At 41.6% G+C, this 17473-nt stretch overlaps 1 protein-coding gene across 1 annotated transcript; it reads right to left on the bottom strand.

Moving 5' to 3' along the window:
• Positions 1-496: 496 nt before the first annotated feature.
• TRMU (tRNA mitochondrial 2-thiouridylase) lies at positions 497-16764 on the bottom strand. The gene is made up of 11 exons (XM_082239939.1): positions 16593-16764; positions 14559-14724; positions 12526-12632; positions 11838-11960; positions 10628-10800; positions 9155-9208; positions 8955-9021; positions 6645-6745; positions 4325-4469; positions 3822-3904; positions 497-1769 (listed from the first exon to the last, which is right to left on the bottom strand). Exons 1-11 carry the CDS (start codon positions 16678-16680, stop codon positions 1623-1625), a joined length of 1254 nt encoding a protein of 417 aa, XP_082096065.1. The 5' UTR covers positions 16681-16764; the 3' UTR covers positions 497-1622.
• Positions 16765-17473: the final 709 nt, after the last annotated feature.

Here is a 17473-nt window from a genome sequence, read left to right as displayed (position 1 = left end):
TCCTGGGCTAGGGAGAGCAAGGAAAAAAATTAAAGCGTTTGCTGTTAAATCTACAGCTGGCATAACTGTATGCTCGTAGCAGGTGCTTTATAAAGCAAATGTTGACAGAATAACTTTGTTACCTTAGAAACTCGTTGCTATGAGGAAGCAGCTACAAAATCATCTTAGGTGGTCTTTATATTAGGACAGCTTGTTCTAACTCGACACTCCTACATTGCTCACAGCCACCTCTCCCCAAATGTGTATGTACCATACATAGAGAAAATGGTTAAAGCATACTGGTTCAGATGTTGTTTTATAAGCCCTAACAAGATCCCCAGCACTTCAGAAAAAGCTGCCCTGAGGTACATGTAAAACTTTAAGGAACACTCTAAAAAAAACCCCACATTTACCTCATAAGGGGTGGGGATTTGTATATGCTCTCGTCATATCAAAACATTTCAAATAACCAGACACACGATTCAATCATTTGTTCATATTCTTAGATTCCTGGATGTATAGTAACTCATAAGCATTTTATTTATTGTTGGCATAGGAACTCGCAAATGAGTCATTTAACAAGTGTGGAAAATGGAAACTGTTCTTCAGTAATACAGAATTTTGAACCTGAAAAGCTAAAGCACCTTTCCTCACAGAGGCACAATTTTGATCCATAGAAGAAACACACTGTTGGAAAAAGCTTAATAAAGTTTACAATCTCAGACTTTGGAGAAAAATCATGGAGAATCTCTCCTGCACAAGCCTCATTAGACGAAAGAGGTGCCATACTAACAGAAGGCTTTCCCCCAGATGTTGCCAGGAGGTTTTGCTCATCGTCTTTTAATTAAGTAATTAATCGGTTCATTTTGTATACCGACGTTCATCTGAGGATCACAGGGCAGTTTACAATATAAATAGAATTATGTTGCTCTTACACAGGGCAATTGGAGAGCCACAGCTAATCACCAGTGCTGTGGCTAGATGGAACAATGATTGGACTCAGTATAAGCGGATTCCTGTGTTCCAAATTGTCATGTCTACATCAAGCAAAATGTTTAAATGGCTGTATTTCCTTCTATCACAGGGAACGCTACACAAGCTGATAAGCAAAGGCACCTCTTTCAAGGTTAGAGAAATCTAGGAGATTCAGCAAACAGCCAGGACGTTATTCCACAGTTCCTAGTTTTCCAGGTGCTATGGAGTTTTCCCAACAGCTGGCTTGGTCATGACCACAGAATGGAAGATGGAAGAAGGATCCCCAAAGACGTGCTCTCTGGGGAGCTGGCTTCAGGCACCAGGCCCATTGGAAAACCAACTCCGGATTACAAAGATGTCTGAAAACGTGACATGAAGGCTGGTAACATCAACCCTGATGTGTGGGAATTCCTTGCAGAGGACCGCAGCAACTTAGGAACAGTAAATCTTCTTCTGTTTCTCACCACCACAGGTCATTCATCATGTCAAAAACATTTCATTTTTTTAAAAACCCTCTAAAGTATTATCATAATTCACCTCGTGAAAATATCCCAACAAATACGTCAATGTGTGTATTCATATGTGTTCTTGTAACTGTAAGACCGTTTGATCTCTCTCTTTTAATTCAACATCATTAAGTAACAAAGTCTTTGCATGAAAGAAAGCAGTCACGTGGCTGGTTCTACCTTGACCTCAGGCCCATTCTCAGCCGTCTTTTCTCTGTTTCTGCCCTGCTGCAAAGTATACACCGAAGGACCCAATCTCAAAATCTTTCCACTGCCAAGACATTCATCACCCTTGTAGAAAACAGCAAACTGAAAAGACAAATGGCAACAATGTTTACAGCACACAGAGGGTTATGTGTAACTGCAAGGAATAGAAAACTGAACACAGAACCAAAGTCACATGTAAGCTCTCCTGTTCTGAACATGGCAATGTGAAAAAATAGGCAAGGGCATCAAAGTTATTGGTATGTGTGAAACTCAATATATATAAAAACTGCACAGATATATAGATATACAATATAGTTTTAAAGAAGCAATCTTCTAAATAAACAAAAAGGCAAGTGTTGCATTCCATGGCAAGTATGTTAAATGCTTTTCCTTTGATATACCACACAAAAGGTGCCAATAAAAATTCTCTTCACTAGGAGACTAACATCTGAACTTAATCATTACTATCTAGCACACCCATCAATAGACCACAAGCACACAGCCCATAGCATCAATTAATCTGCACACCGGGACACATACACACATTTTTATGTTGTATTGTAGATCCTTTTTTGTTAAATTTGCAGGATTTGAAAGCCATCCTGCAGTTTTGGAGGCTGGTGACTCCAGACATCGCTAGGTCCAAATAAAACAAACTACTCAGCTGTGTATGAGAATTCAATGGCAAGACTCTTCTGAAAAGTTAAGTGTTCTTAAGTCTCACTATTTTGTGGACACAACCCTGCGCTTGGCTACTCGCATCACTCTCTCAAGATTTCAGTAGGGCTTGCTTGAGTCACCACCTTGAAGCGAGGCTGCAGTTTAGAAAGCGCTCTGAGCGTTTTCACGTCGGTTGTTGAAGCCATTATGCTGCTTTCCAAAATGCAACCCATTTCTTCTAGGATAGTGTGAGATGAAAATGGAACAGAAGGAAGTGGGCAACAGCTAGAGTTCTCATTTATTCATCTGTTTTAAAAAAGGTATTGCACCCTCTCAAAGCACTGTACTACTTTACATTAGACCACTGGTCCATCATGGCCAAGCATTGTCTTTTACAGCTGGCAACTGCTTCCCAGGATCTCATGAGGTCTTTCCCAGTTTTGCTCTTACAGAAGCCAAGAGTGCAACATGAGACCTTGTGCATGTGCTTTTTCACTGAGCTACAGCTCATCCCTTCTCACAGTGGCGTAGCGTGGGTTGTCAGCACCCGGGGCAAGGTAAGTAATTTGCGCCCCCTAACCCGTGGATTTGCGCCCCCTAACCCTAACCCCCAGATGCTGCGCCCTGTGCGGCCGGCCCCCCCTGCACCCCCCACGCTACGCCACTGCCTTCTCATCATTTACTTGGAAGTGAGCTTTGCTGAACTCAGTGGGTCCCACTTCCAAACAGACATCCACAGGATCTGGCACTGACTCACGGAAAATGAAAGAAGTAGAGCTTAGTGTTGCCTCTTTCACTATAATTAGCAGTCCATTATGCACATTCTACAACTTTCTTTAAAAAAAAGAAATAGGGACGACTGAATTTATAGTACCCAATAAATGCTAATTAGTAAAATGAAACTGCAAGGGATCAGAAAGTTGTGCAACAAGGAAAGAAAATTCCATTAGAAACAGTATTTCCCTCCAGGCGGGAGATATTCTAATAGGTATACTGAAATACTCACTTAACAAGCCTACAGAGGAGTCTGCACACTAGGATGGAAAAGAAAATGTTTGCCTCCGAGTGAGAGATCCAGACTCACAGCTCAGTCCTACTCAGGTTAATGAAAGAATATGTCCCGATATATGCAATGAGGCCTGCTCTCAGGTAACTGAATAAGACTGCTGCACTGAATATACGCTGCAACTTATTGACAGAAGAAGTCATTATGTATCAGAAAAAAATCCAAGGAGACTTATTGTGGAGCACAATTTATGTAAGATCAACTTTAAAAGTTCAAACTGTGATCAATTGAGAGCCAAGAAACAAAGAAATTCAAACATATTTTGACAAAGATTTTTACCTGTCCAGGGCTCTTGTATTCATACGGTGAGATGCTTAAGGCTGTAATCCTAAGCATATTTTCCCCCCACCCAGGAAGGAAGTCCCAGTTCACTGATAGGCTGTAAATTTAACACACAGGAAGAAACCAAAAGCATCTTCAGTACCTACCTGGCCTGGGGCAAGAGCCCTGATTGGCTTGACCATTGTCACCCATACAGTCCCATCCTGATTTAGAGTTAAGGTGCAAGGCTCTAAACACAAAATAAAATAAAATAGATGTTAAAGAACTAGCTTTCGCATTCTCATCAAATTTGAATACTATCTTCTAATCCAAATAAATGTCAATGTGCAGTAATACTGGCTCCTTTCCTAGTACAGTGGTACCTCGGGTTACAGATGCTTCAGGTTACATATACTTCAAGTTACAGACTCCGCTAACCCATAAATAGTACCTCGGGTTAAGAACTTTGCTTCAGGATGAGAACAGAAATCGGGCTCTGGTGGCGCGGCAGCAGCAGGAGGCCCCATTAGCTAAAGTGGTGCTTCAAGTTAATAACAGTTTCAGGTTAAGAACAGACCTCCGGAATGAATTAAGTACTTAACCCGAGGTACCACTGTAATACCAAACACCTTCCCCACAGAAGTAAAATGAATGAATGAAGTCTAGTCACCTAGTGCCATCTGGTGTTGGAAGCGGAAATGACACTCCATCATTTTGTCCCGAATCAGTTCTGCGGGAGGTTCCTCTGTGATCCAGTGTACCCTGTTTGTCCGCAAGAGATCTCTATAAAGTGCAGGATGGTCTGTAGAGGGTGCCTTGGAAGTGGGTACAACAATTTTAATTTAAAACTAGCTGACCACATGGCTGATCATTATGAATAAAACCAGCATTTGGGTAAGGAAAACAGTTACAAAGCCACTCTTTCATTATGAATTAGTAACTTCACAGCCACATTTGCAATACTGTGGTTTTTGACTACACATTTTACACATCACTTGGGAAGACAGGCGAACTAATGCCAGTGCACTGGAAGAAGCAAAGATCAATAGTGTCAAAGCAATGATGCTTCAACATCAACTTTGTTGGACTGGTCCTGTTGTGCGGATGCCGGCTGATCGTCTTCCAAAACGACTACTCTGTTCAGAACTTAAAAATGGAAAGCGTAATGCTGGTGGTCAATAAAAGAGGTATAAAGACTGTCTCAAGGCAAATCTTTAAAAATGTAGTATAAACACTGACAACTGGGAAACACTGGCCTGCGAGCGCTCCAATTGGAGAACAGCCTTTACCAAAGGCGTCATGGGCTTTGAAGACACTCGAACTCAGTACGCAAGGGAGAAACGTGCTAAGAGGAAGGCACGCTTGGTAAACCTTCACCATGCTCAACTCCCACCCGAAAACAAAGGTCCTCACTGTGGAAGGACGTGTGGATCCAGAATTGGCCTCCACAGTCACTTAGTGACTGTTAAAAATGTGTTCATGGAAGACAATCTTACTCGGCTATGAGTGATCGCCAAAGACTGTGTTGGATCTTTGGATCTCAATTTTTTAAAAAGTCTGATGCTTAATGACGTCACTGCTTCAAATATTTATTTCAGGAAGAGAGAAACTACATCCGTGAAACCATGAAAATTTCTGCAAGATTCAGGGTTTCCTATAGGACACAGAATACCTTGGGATCACAAGGACAGTGGTTTATCTTGTTTGTAGATTTCAGTACTTACATTTTCTACAAAAGGGATGGCAACAAACATAAAAACTGGCTTGCTTGCTTTTAAGCATGATTTCTGAATCTCAAGGAAGGATGCCTAGCCTGCAGTCCTCCAGATGTTGCTGGACTACAGTTCCCATCACCCCAGGCAACTGGTCTTGCTAGCTAGCGTTGATGGGAGTTGTAGTCCAAAAACAGCTGGAGACCCAAGTTTGGAAAACTCTGATCTAGAGGGTCACAGGTTAGCAACCTCTTGCCTAAGAATGGCTAAAGAAAGGCCAAAATGCAGGGTGTGAAATGATTATTTGAAGTGGGCGGGTGTTATGGGCTCCTATCACAGTGCAGCATCTGTAAATAGCAGGTAAAGGTAAAACTAAAGGATCTCTGGACAGTTAAGTCCAGTCCAAGGCGACTATGGGGTGCAGTGTTCATCCCGCTTCAGGGCAAGGGAGCCGACGTCTGGCCACAGACAGCTTTCCAGGTCATGTGGCCAGCATGACTAAAATAGCTAAAACAGTTTTGCAGTTTTCCTTGCCTTACCAGCCCCTCATTTTGCAAGATGACAAGCAGGTTTACTGGGTGTCTCCTTTTACAGTGGTACCTTGGTTTAGGAACTTAATCCGTTCCAGAAGTCCCTTCTTAAAACAAGGCGTGCTTTCCCATAGCAGCGGGGGACTCAATTTACAAATGCAACACACTCAACAGGAAGCGGAACATGTTCTGCTTCCAAGGCAAAGTTCACAAACCAAAACACCTACTTCTGGGTTTGCAGCATTCTTAATCCAAGTTGTTCATAAATTAAACTGTTCTTAAACCAAGGTACCACTGTACATGTCTAGGGGTGTGTGTAGGCAAAGCTTAGCTATGCAAACTAAACCATGGTTTTACTATGGAATTTGGGATTTTAAACAGGTTTTAGGCAATATACCATGATAAACACTCCCTACACTGCACAGGACAAACATTATTAATCAAAGATATAGTAATATATTTGTTAAGACTAACTTGTATTAGTTCTAAGGTAAAACTCAACAATTTCTTTCAGTGCATGCCATTAGATTCTTGATGCCAACATCCTTTTCAATCTTTGTTAATCAAAGAATCTTGTTAATCTTGTTAATCAAAAGCCAGTTTGAACAGGATGTAATAAAACTTGACACCAGCTAACTTAACGGCTTTTCTTTTTCTTTTCAATGGAAAAGCCAAGAATCTTAGGCCAATAATAACCACATTCTTTTTGGCAGGAATTACAAACGGTACACAGAATTAGAAAACTTACCACAAAGATATCCCTAGAGGCAATATTTTTATCTACAACAAACCAAGCATCTTTGAGGCCTCCTAGCCTAGCTCTCTGGCCATATGTATACAAGAAACAACCTAAAAATAAAAAATAAAATAAAATATATATTTCACATTGTTAACACTGCTAAGCCTTTTGTTCCTCCAGAAATCGCAACCTACCATTTCAACAGAGAACAGAATCTTACAGATTAAAAACATAGTTTCTGAATGAGTAACTCATGAAAAGTTAGGAGACACTCATGAACTGTTGCATTTTCATTTTTGTTTTTAAAAATGACCAAAAAAGTAAGCCTGAGTATATAAAGTCAAAAACCTTTTCTAAAAGTGTGATTCAACAATGCAGAATATGCTGACAATCATCTGCTACACCTGCCTCAAATGCCAAAAAATACTCCATATTTATACACTTCATTAGCTAGGATCAGGCACAAGTTCCCTTCTAGGCCTTTGGAACAGTATTTATCAAGAAAAGTAGCAGATAACGAATTGGCAAATAAGCAGGCATTAGAGGAGATTTGAGCATATTTTGTGAAACTGTTACAATTGAGGGTATTGCTCTACTTCACCAAGGAAACAAAAAAATGTTCTCAGTTATTATGGAAGAAAGTTCAACTACCTAAAACTTACAAAGACAAGAATTCTACCAACATTTTGTCTTACAATTTAAAATCTTACTGTGTTTGATCATGCCACTGGCCTATAGAGATTGCAAATTTAAGCCACCCATTTGTAGATGTATTTACAGCAACGGTTATTTGTACTATTTGCCTTCAAAACTGCACTGAGGGGCTAACTTAAATCACAAGGTAGACAATAGAACAGGGGTTGCCAACCCTTTTGAACCAATGGGCACATTCAAACTGGGGTTATATAGTATATTTCTACTGCCTGAAGCACTATTATTTCAGTAATTCTCACAGAAGCCCTGTAAGATGAGAGAGCGTCTGAAAGTTACAGATTGGAAAGTCAACCATCGTGGCATGAAAAAGGCCACCTAATGAGTGGAAGGTAGAGGTAAGGATCTGCAAGTGAGAATTATGGCTCATAACTCACATTCATTTCTATTTTATTACACCAGCATTTCTCAGTGAACATATTTTGGATTGCATTCAATCATATAAATAAACCAATAGCCAATAAAAGTCCACATTTACATGTTACATGCACAAATTTGAAATGTGTAATTTTTAGATAGATACTAAAATGAGAATATAAATATGCAATAGTTTTCCCATCGAATGGATAGGCCTCTTCCTCCTTACAAATCTTTTAAACCTATATATTCCATCTTGCAAGGGAAATGGCGTTTCCGTGCACTGCTCTGGTTCGCCAGAAGCGGCTTAGTCATGCTGGCCACATGACCCGGAAGCTGTCTGCGGACAAATGTTGGCTCCCTCAGCCAGTAAAGCGAGATGAGCGCCGCAACCCCAGAGTCATTCGTGACTGGACTTAACGGTCAGGTGTCCCTTTACCTTTACCCAACTATGAAGAAGAGAATCACTGTGAAGGACTGGAACCACCTCGATATCTCTGTATTAAGGGAATGAAGGGTGTGCAAGACCCCAGACCAGTCGCCTCCAGAGAAATGAACATTCCAGTCTCACAACCCCATTCCCAAACCTTAGGCTTAACTTTGGGGAGTCAAAACCCACAGCTTCCTTTGGATTTAATGAGAAATGCACAGCAAAACTACCCTGCCGAAAAGCCTCCGCAAAGTCTCACGCTGCTGAAGGCCAAGCCCAGCAATTATTACAATTCCTTTCTTTGTTAAAATGATTGTTCTCCCTTTACATGTCTGGTCTAATTTCAAGCATTAACAGATTCCTTCCTTAAGCGTGTTTATGTTTATACTGCTTTACCATTTACTTTAAAGAGATTAAAGGATCAAAATTTTGTCAGCCTAAAAAAGGCTCATTTCCCTACAATTTATCAGCTAATAAAACAGAAACAGAACTCAGCAGTAGAATAGCTAACTACCAAATCTGAAGCTTTTACAACCAGATGCTTTTGACACAAATTGCGTTCTACAAGCACCGGGGCTCAACATTTAATCTACTGTTAGCTGGGCCAACTCAGGAAAGACAGAACTCAGAGTCCTTTCTGATGCCTCTGTACCCTTCCTGTTCATGAGATATGGGGTCAGAGAGCCAGAAAACAGAGGTATAAAACTTGCTTTTCATATATAACCGTGCTGTTAAATGCAAATAAATTACAAAAGAGCAGTCCATTTTTTCCGTACACAAGGGACATTTAACGTTAACAGAGTAACAAAATATCAGCTGACCTTTGTGTGTTCCAATGACCTTGTTGTCTTCAATGGAAACAAAGTTGCCTGGACGGGGCTCCAAATACTGCAAGGAAAACAACTGTGTGTAAAAACCCACTCCCAGGCCACAATCTGAAAATTAAACCAAAGCAAAACAGCAGCGTCCTTCATTTTTGATACAAGTTATTTATAAATGTGGTGAATTCGTAATTACTTACCTCCAGAAGGAACTTTTCAAAATTCCTTTCACCGATAAAACAGATTCCCATACTCTAAAATAAAACAAGGGAACAGAAACTCTGACCATCGTGACCAAACAACAAATAAAAAAGCATGGATATTTTAAAAGTCTTAACAGCACAGAAGATATACCTAGAAACATGCAGAGCAAAGAGCAAAATTCAATTTCCATCAAAGACAACATCCTTCCCTGAAGTACATAAATAAAAATCTAATATTAATTTATTAAAACATTTATATCTGGTCTCTCCTACAAAAGATCTCAGTAACTAACAGCTGGTTTAAAAAGGCAGGAAAGTGAAATTCCGTGTAGTTCAGATGAAAAAGAGAAGTTAAGCAGAAGTCTCTCCACTATACCTGCTTTGGATGCTAATTCCTGCACATTATCACCTCATCTGTTAATTACTGAAATTCCCACACACCTCTTTATTGCTAATTATATCCAGAAAACCATCACACAAAACCATGACAACCCTTACCAGATTAATGGGTTGATCCCCAAACACCTTCCCTACTCCACAAACTAGGGTCTTAATTCACGAGAGGAAAACCACATTCGTCCTGATCAACTCTTCCAGGAAACACATAATCCCAGAAAGAAACTCTTTGACCACCCTATGGCAAGAATACTATAATATAGTCATGGTCATTTCATGCCTGATTCTACTATGCAACACCTTCTGGTGACATGTCATGCAGATTCAACTCTACTGGACCAGAAATTTGAAATGTGGTAAAAGCTAAAGCACTCTTTGGCAAACCCTTTCAATTTGTCTTCTTCGGAACTACTGCCACAAATTGGTATATTAAAATGGAGAAACAGAACAGTGATCATATCAGTGTTTCAGGAGGTTTGTTTAAACACTATACTTCAGTGTGTGGATTACAAGAGTTGTAAATATACACTTCACTAACCACTCATGCTTTAAACACATTACAAAAGCTAGTTTTTTTCAGTGAGCAATACCAATGGTTCAAACAAAAAACGTCACAAGTTGGGACCATGAAATGTTTTCCAGAAGTAATGAAGAGCCCAATTCAGCTGCACATGGAGAACAGGACCGGTGATCATGCCCGCAATACCATGGCTGGTATCGGCCCCACTCACATGGCACAGACTTTTCCAATGCCCATTTCAGTACCAATGCATGAATGCCCAGGAACAGGGCCATAACACAGAAGGTGGACCCAGTAGAGCCAGGCAACTTCCCCCTTCTCCACAAGTGGCTTCTATGTCCAGGGAACAACCATACTGAACTGTTACAATCATCTCTATTTCAATCACAGTGTGCAAAACAAGCTCTTATCAGGAGAACAATGGGGTGATAAAAACAATTTGAGGATGACAGAATTCTACTGCTGCACTCATTTTTTGATGGTGGCACAAGACCCATTCAGTGAGCATTGCCCCTCTAAGTGCTTTGATGAAAAGACAGTAAGAGTTACCATGCCTCTTTTCTCTGCAGTACATGGTGAAGGTGATGTTCAGCAGCTATCTTCTTTACAAAGTCTTTTGTTAACTCTCCTAGAGGAAAAATAGTTCTCCGCAAGGCTTCTTGTGAGATCTGACTGAGAAAGAATGTCTGATCTTTAAAATGATCAGCTCCCTGAAGAAGTTTTACAGCTGTGAAGAGGGAGGTGAAGGAAAAGATATAAAATAAAATTACATTGACTATACACAGCCCATTTCACTCGCATGTTTCCTTCGCTGTATTTCTGACTATTACTTAAAGAGAATATTACAAAAGATAACAAGTTTAATAAGAAAACTATCCAAATTTTCTCATTACAAAAAAAAAATGTGATGCATATTTTAAGGAAATGTTAAGAAAACACTCTTTGCACAAAGCAGCAATTGTTTGCAGACAAAATAAGTGCTGATGTACACACTTCATCTGCCAACTATTATGCCCTCCCACTCACTTCAATTGAACGGATACTATATACATGGAGCTCCTCAGTGTGAGCCTATGGAAATATGTGCAGTTTGCTTCATGGTTAATAAAGGAAGCTCCACGTGCACAAACTATTCCATAACCAACCAAAGAGAAACTCCAGCTAGAGCTGCAATAAACGTTTCATTTGATTTTAGCCCAACCCAGCAAGAAGCTATTCCTGTGAATTATTCCAGATGCTATGGAACATAAATTGCAGATAAACAAATATAGAAAACTTTGCATCAGAATGTACTGCACATTGTCGTTCAGAATATAATACTTTCTGTATGTGCTATGAAATCAAGTAAAGTCTGATTCATTTATTTCACCCATGGGCCATTACAAAGTAGCTGAAACAATAAGATACATCCGGGCAATCAACAGCCCTAAAATATACACAAGGCAACCCAAAACAGTAAATAACCAAACTTTTGTTCAGGCAATACTCGAAGGCAAGCATCCTGTTTATGGGGTCTACAATGAGCAGTACTATACAGTAGCTTTTCCAGAATTTCTTCACCAAATAAGGTAAACTTGCAACAATTGTCTGCTCTGCTTCAGCTTCAGCTTTTTCTTCCCTATCTTACCCTATCCTAAGATATCTTTTGCAAAATACATGTTATGGGCAAAAATATGTAGGTTACATATCCCCCACTCATCCCAATTCTCAGCATAATAAATTATATTAAATATAAGATCTGGGTTTCAGCAGTAGGCCACTTACCATTTCTTACTTCAAATCTATTCCTGAAAAGTCCTTCTGGCCTGCGTATGTATTTTTGCTGAAATACTTCATTGTCTTCCAAAGAAGTTCTTGCATAATGTCCACTGGCAATTGCATCTGCTCCTGGCACGTTTAAATAATATGTGCATGTTATGGGAGATTCTTCAGAGAGAAGCTTAGAACATGCTGTTATGTTAACAAAAGATCCAACATATTACATAACAATGCTAGTTTCTATGGTACACCTAAATCCTGAAAAAACAAGAGGCCAGTCTTAAAATCTGTATCACTTTCTCAAGGGCTTGCTCCTGATTTTGGTTGCAGTTTCTTTATTGGCATTTAGGAATGAAACACAAGAAGCTGGCTTATACAGAGTCAGACCACTGGTGTGAATGTTTATGAGGCCACCGCCTAACTGAAGTTAGACAAGTCACTGCTTGCCTGGATGGGACCTTCTGGGAACTATATTTATGCCACCTCGGGTAGAATGTATATAGGATACAGGATACCAGGAAATAAAGAAGTTAAATATTTTTATGGCTTTCCATGGTTTCAAATGGGGCTTTTTCAGCCCCACCTGATGATGCCAGGGATGGAACCAGATAATTTCTGCAATCGAAGCATGTGCTCTACTAAGCAACAGTCCTTTGGTTAAGTTGTAGATAATACACACCTGCAAGCAACTTACCAAGGTTATTCACAGCATAATCCAGGAAATAATTGAATTTGATGTACTTATTGCATATAATATCAGGATTAGGGGTCCTTCCCAATTCATATTCATTTAAGAGGTAGCTGTAAAGAAAACTAGAATGATTATGAACATTTGGAAACTCAGACCCATGTTTGCCAAGGTTTAACCTAAATCTAACCCCATGGGCTTACCAGGAATCTTACACATTTTATGTAAAAACAAGTATCTCATTTGTATTTTCATCCCAGCAAAAGGACTAGAACTGAACAAGCTTTCCTGTCTGGATTTCACTGAAGTTGTTTCTTCTTATGCTCAGAAACTCTGAGGTTAACATGGCAGTTCTTCCTGTATTTAGCACTTATTGTGAAGTTCAGGGTTTATTATATTCAACCATGATTAAGAACTACTACTAAGATCAAGATCTTAAAATCTGCAGGCATGCTTTCAACAACTTGCAAATAAAAACTGTATATTTGTAAACCTTGACTGCACAATTCATAGATGTTCACATATACAATATAATTAGCTATGAAGTCTATAGTTACGAATATGCATGTTGATCAGCAGGGATGTATGCCCTATTCCATCAAGCATTACCATAAGAGGATATTCACTTGCTCTTGCAAAGGTTTCTCTCACTTCTTTGCATTGTAGAACAGGAATCAGCCTCCAAAGGTAATTCTGCTGAACCTGGTTGAACTTTATGGTTTGAAAATGGACATCGTCATATTGTGTCTTCATATATTTTAAACACCGGAGTCCTGCTTTTTGAGCTCATGAGGTGCTCAAAGCGCCTTATGAGCCCATCATTGCAAACAACAATAAAATGTTCTGCATGGTCTCGACCATTAGCTGTAAATAAATTATGACTACAAACTGAGAGGTTGAATCCTCAGTAGAGGTTGAGCCAAGCTCTTTATCTGGAGAAGAAGCATTTGGCACTTGCTCAGATTTGGCACGCTCCACTCCTCCCATAAAAAAAAAAAATGAACCCACAAAATCATAAAACAAATTTCTATAAAAGAAAAATGACCATTTGTAGCACTCTATACTGCCCTACAGCATATATCTCCAGATATATCAAGCAAACAACCTATCAGCTACAAGGAAATGAAACCTTGTTTTTTACACACACACACACACACACACACACACCCTTTCTCATCCCAGACACAGTGATCCATCAGAGCCTTTAGTACATGAAAAATTTATTCACAGAGTCTCCCCTAAGGAAATTTTACAAGGATGCAAGGCCATGACATCCATCATGCATTCTCTATTCGTTATACCTCCAAGATGCCCTAAAAGAAATGGAAAATACCTCAGGAGCATTTGCAGGAGAAGGCAGTCCTATTAGATTAAAATGGGCTATAACAATAAAAATGTCAAAGGTGTAGAAATGCGAAGATTTGGGGGAGATGGGTGGGGGGAGAATGATTTTGCCCCAAGTCAAACATAAAAATTGGAAATTCTGAGGGGAATCACTGCACCTGGCCCAGCCCGGTGCAAGTGGAGGAGAGGGGCTGCAACGCTACCGCAACACTGCTCCTTCTCTCTGCTCTCCAGGTCATAGATGGGCTGCATGCAGCCCTGTGGAGAAGGGGCCTTTGTGGGGGGACTGGTTGCACCCCATCCCAAAAATGTGCCCCCACTACACCACTGTGCCTGAATATCATACGAGGGGGCCCTCTTACATGGAAGCTCTTTCCCTGTCTATAGATTTGCAAAGAGTAACTGATGTTTTTAATGATCACTCTGCACATGTATAACGGCATGTTTTCCTAAACAGGCGCTCTACAAGTCCTATTCTGATGAAAAAAGCAAGATTAAAGTTGCAACCCCACCAATATCCACTGCAGGTGGAGGAAATGCAGTCAGTCATTCAGAGTGTCTGTGCATATGCAGAAAGGTTTGCATTACAGCACAGACCTAAGCTGACTTTGGGGATACCAGCCTCCCTTACTTCATTACTGCATAGAGCCATGCGAAGCTTTATCTTGGCAAATCTTTAATGAAAACTCTCTTACCTAAAGACTTCATTCCAATATTCTTTTACATAGAAAACCTGGTGAAATGGAATGTCTAGTATCTGACAAACTCTGTAAGCATCTTCACAGTCTTTGTCAGCAGAACAGATTCCTTGTTCATCCACAATGTCCCAGTTCTTCATAAACACTCCAGTCACTTGGTACCCTAGAGAGGACAAGAAAGAAGAAAATATTTTGCATGAAGAATCACTCAAGACTAACCTTGCAAATTAAGCAAGCTGTCGAAAACAGCTGTGTCTTTCTCAGCAAGCCTTTTTTCCTTTTTTTGCAAAGCCTCACGCTGTAACAGAAGACTGCTTCAAAACAAAAAACAAACAAACCAAGGTATACTCAGATTAGGAATAGATGTTATTTTGGCTTCATAGTAGAGCTTCATAGTTTGGATTTGGACAGTGAAGCATTTCAGAGCTTGGAATTGCTAAGGAAGGTGGAACTGGATGGATGAAGGTCACAGGCAGTTCCCAAGTGTGGTGTAGTGGTTAAGAGCGGTGGACTCATAATCTGGTGAACTGGGTTCGATTCCCCGCTCCTCCACATGCAGCTGCTGGGTGACCTTGGGCCAGTCACACTTCTCTGAAGTCTCTCAGCCCCACTCACCTCACAGAGTGTTTGTTGTGGGGGAAGAAGGGAAAAGGAGATTGTTAGCCGCTTTGAGACTCCTTAAAGGGTAGTGAAAGGCGGGATATCAAGTCCAAACTCTTCTTCTTCCAAGTTGCTGTGCTCCAGGTATCTTAGACTACAACTCCTACTAACCCTAACCAATAGTTAAGGAAGGTGGGAATTGTAGTCAAAAGGCTTTATTAGCAAGGGGTTTTTCAGCTGGAACTTTTTAGGTGGGCGCCATTGCCATTCTAAGAGAACAAGGGAGGCGTTCATGGGGAATTCCAGCCCCTTTTCCCATAAAAATACAGTGGTGCCTCGCAAGACGAAAATAATCCGTTCCGCGAGTCTCTTCGTCTAGCGGTTTTTTCGTCTTGCGAAGCAACCCTATTAGCGGCTTAGCGATATTAGCGGCTTAGCGGCTATTAAAGGCTTAGATGCTAAAAGGCTATTAGCAGCTTAGCGGCTTAGAAAAAGGGGGGGAAGCGAAAAAAAATCGGAACACTCGCAAGACGTTTTCGTCTTGCGAAGCGAGCCCATAGGGAAATTCGTCTTGCAAAGCAACTCAAAAACGGGAAACCCTTTCGTCTAGCGGCTTTTCCGTCTTGCGAGGCATTCGTCTTGCGGGACACCACTGTAACACTGTGTATTAGTATAATGTCCGTGGAAAGATGAGGGTGACACAAGGCTTTTACAATAGATACAAGAACCCCTTTCACGCAAGAAGGAGACATACTACTAATGCATTTATCAATCTTGCACAGAGCCACACAGGCAGACTTGAGAAAGTTTTCTCATTTGTTCTCCCTGGAAGAAACTTTGTGGTGTTATTAATTCTAAGGTCTCAAATACAGAATATCCATAAACGCTCACATATCTAAATATATAAACCATGTGTCTGAAATAGTACGGGAGAGCCATTTTTACTCTCCCAATGACCTCAAATATTCCTCTGCAGTAAGGCAAGCAAACGGGGAAAGCCTTCCCATTGTCTTTTCGCTTACAAAATCCTCTCTTAAGGGCGTCTTTGCGTATGAATAGGGCGAACCTGTATAAATAAATAAAACAAGATAAATCCCACCCAGGAAACCGGCTCCCTGAGGAGAATAAAGGAGGGGGAGGGAGGGAGAGACTCGCGTGTGTGTTGACCAGACACGTGTGAAGGCTGCGGGAAGAAGGCCTCCCGCCACACTCAAGACACGGGAATCAACCCTGGGGGCTTACTCGCGAGCAAAACAACTGCAAACTCCCCTCCCCGGCTGAGAAGCGGATAGGCGGCGGCGGCGGCCGTGAGGGGAAGGAGGATGGCTCCGTTCCCGCGGCCCGTGAGGGAAAAAGCGGAGCTCGCGTGAGGGGAAGGCCGAGGCGCTGGGCCCCGTCTGAAACCCGCCGCCCGGGCGGCTGCTGCCTCACCTCTCCGCCGCAGCAGCAGGGCCGCCACGGCGCTGTCCACGCCGCCCGACAAAGCGCAGGCCACGTGCCGCCGAGCGGCGCCCAACATCTTTCCCCTCACGGACCCGGCTCGGCTCCCTTCCGCGGGGCGGAGCCCAGCTCGCCGAGGGCGGGGAAGCGGCGCTTTCCGCTAGGCCGCGGCGGTGGTGTTGTTTTTAGTTTTCCCCCACCACCAGAGAGGTCTTTCTGACGACGAGTCGCAGAGTTGGCAAGAGGCCGCGAGGGTCGGCCTATCGGCGGGGTTGGGAACCTGTCGCCCAACGCGGGACTCGAACCCGCGACGCCCTGAGAGTCTCATGAGCGCCAGTCAGGCTCACGGGGCCCAGCGGGGATTGGCGCCTCCGAGCAAGCAAGCGCACGTTGCACTGTGACGTCATCACGCCGCTTTAAATAGGCTTAGGGTGCCCACCTGCCCTGTATATAATATACAAGGCTGGTCCCTTATTTCGGCTTAAAATGCCACCTCCTGTGTTGATAGTTTGTTCTGTATTTCAGGCAGTGCCGGATTTACGTATAAGCTAAACAAGCTATAGCTTAGGGCCCCACTCTTCCCCCCAAAAATTCACTATTAATATACTTCATAATTGTATTTCAGTTCAACAATTACTTTGATAAAATACATATTTTGCTATGTGCAAATGGTTTTTAGATACCTCATAGGTCCATAAATTACCATATAGCATATATTCAACACAAAAAACAGCGACAATTTGTTGTTGACGAAGGACAGCTGGACATATAAAGGGCCCCATTACCTTCAGTAGCTGAGGGCCTCGTCAAACTGAAATCCGGCCCTGATTTCAGGTCTTCTCTCTTTCAAGTTAGGAAATCCTCTCCAAATG

This window comes from Podarcis vaucheri (assembly GCF_965113315.1).
Source record: "Podarcis vaucheri genome assembly, chromosome: 10".
Lineage (NCBI taxonomy): Eukaryota > Metazoa > Chordata > Lepidosauria > Squamata > Lacertidae > Podarcis > Podarcis vaucheri.
This window is presented reverse-complemented; position numbering and strand designations above follow the sequence as displayed.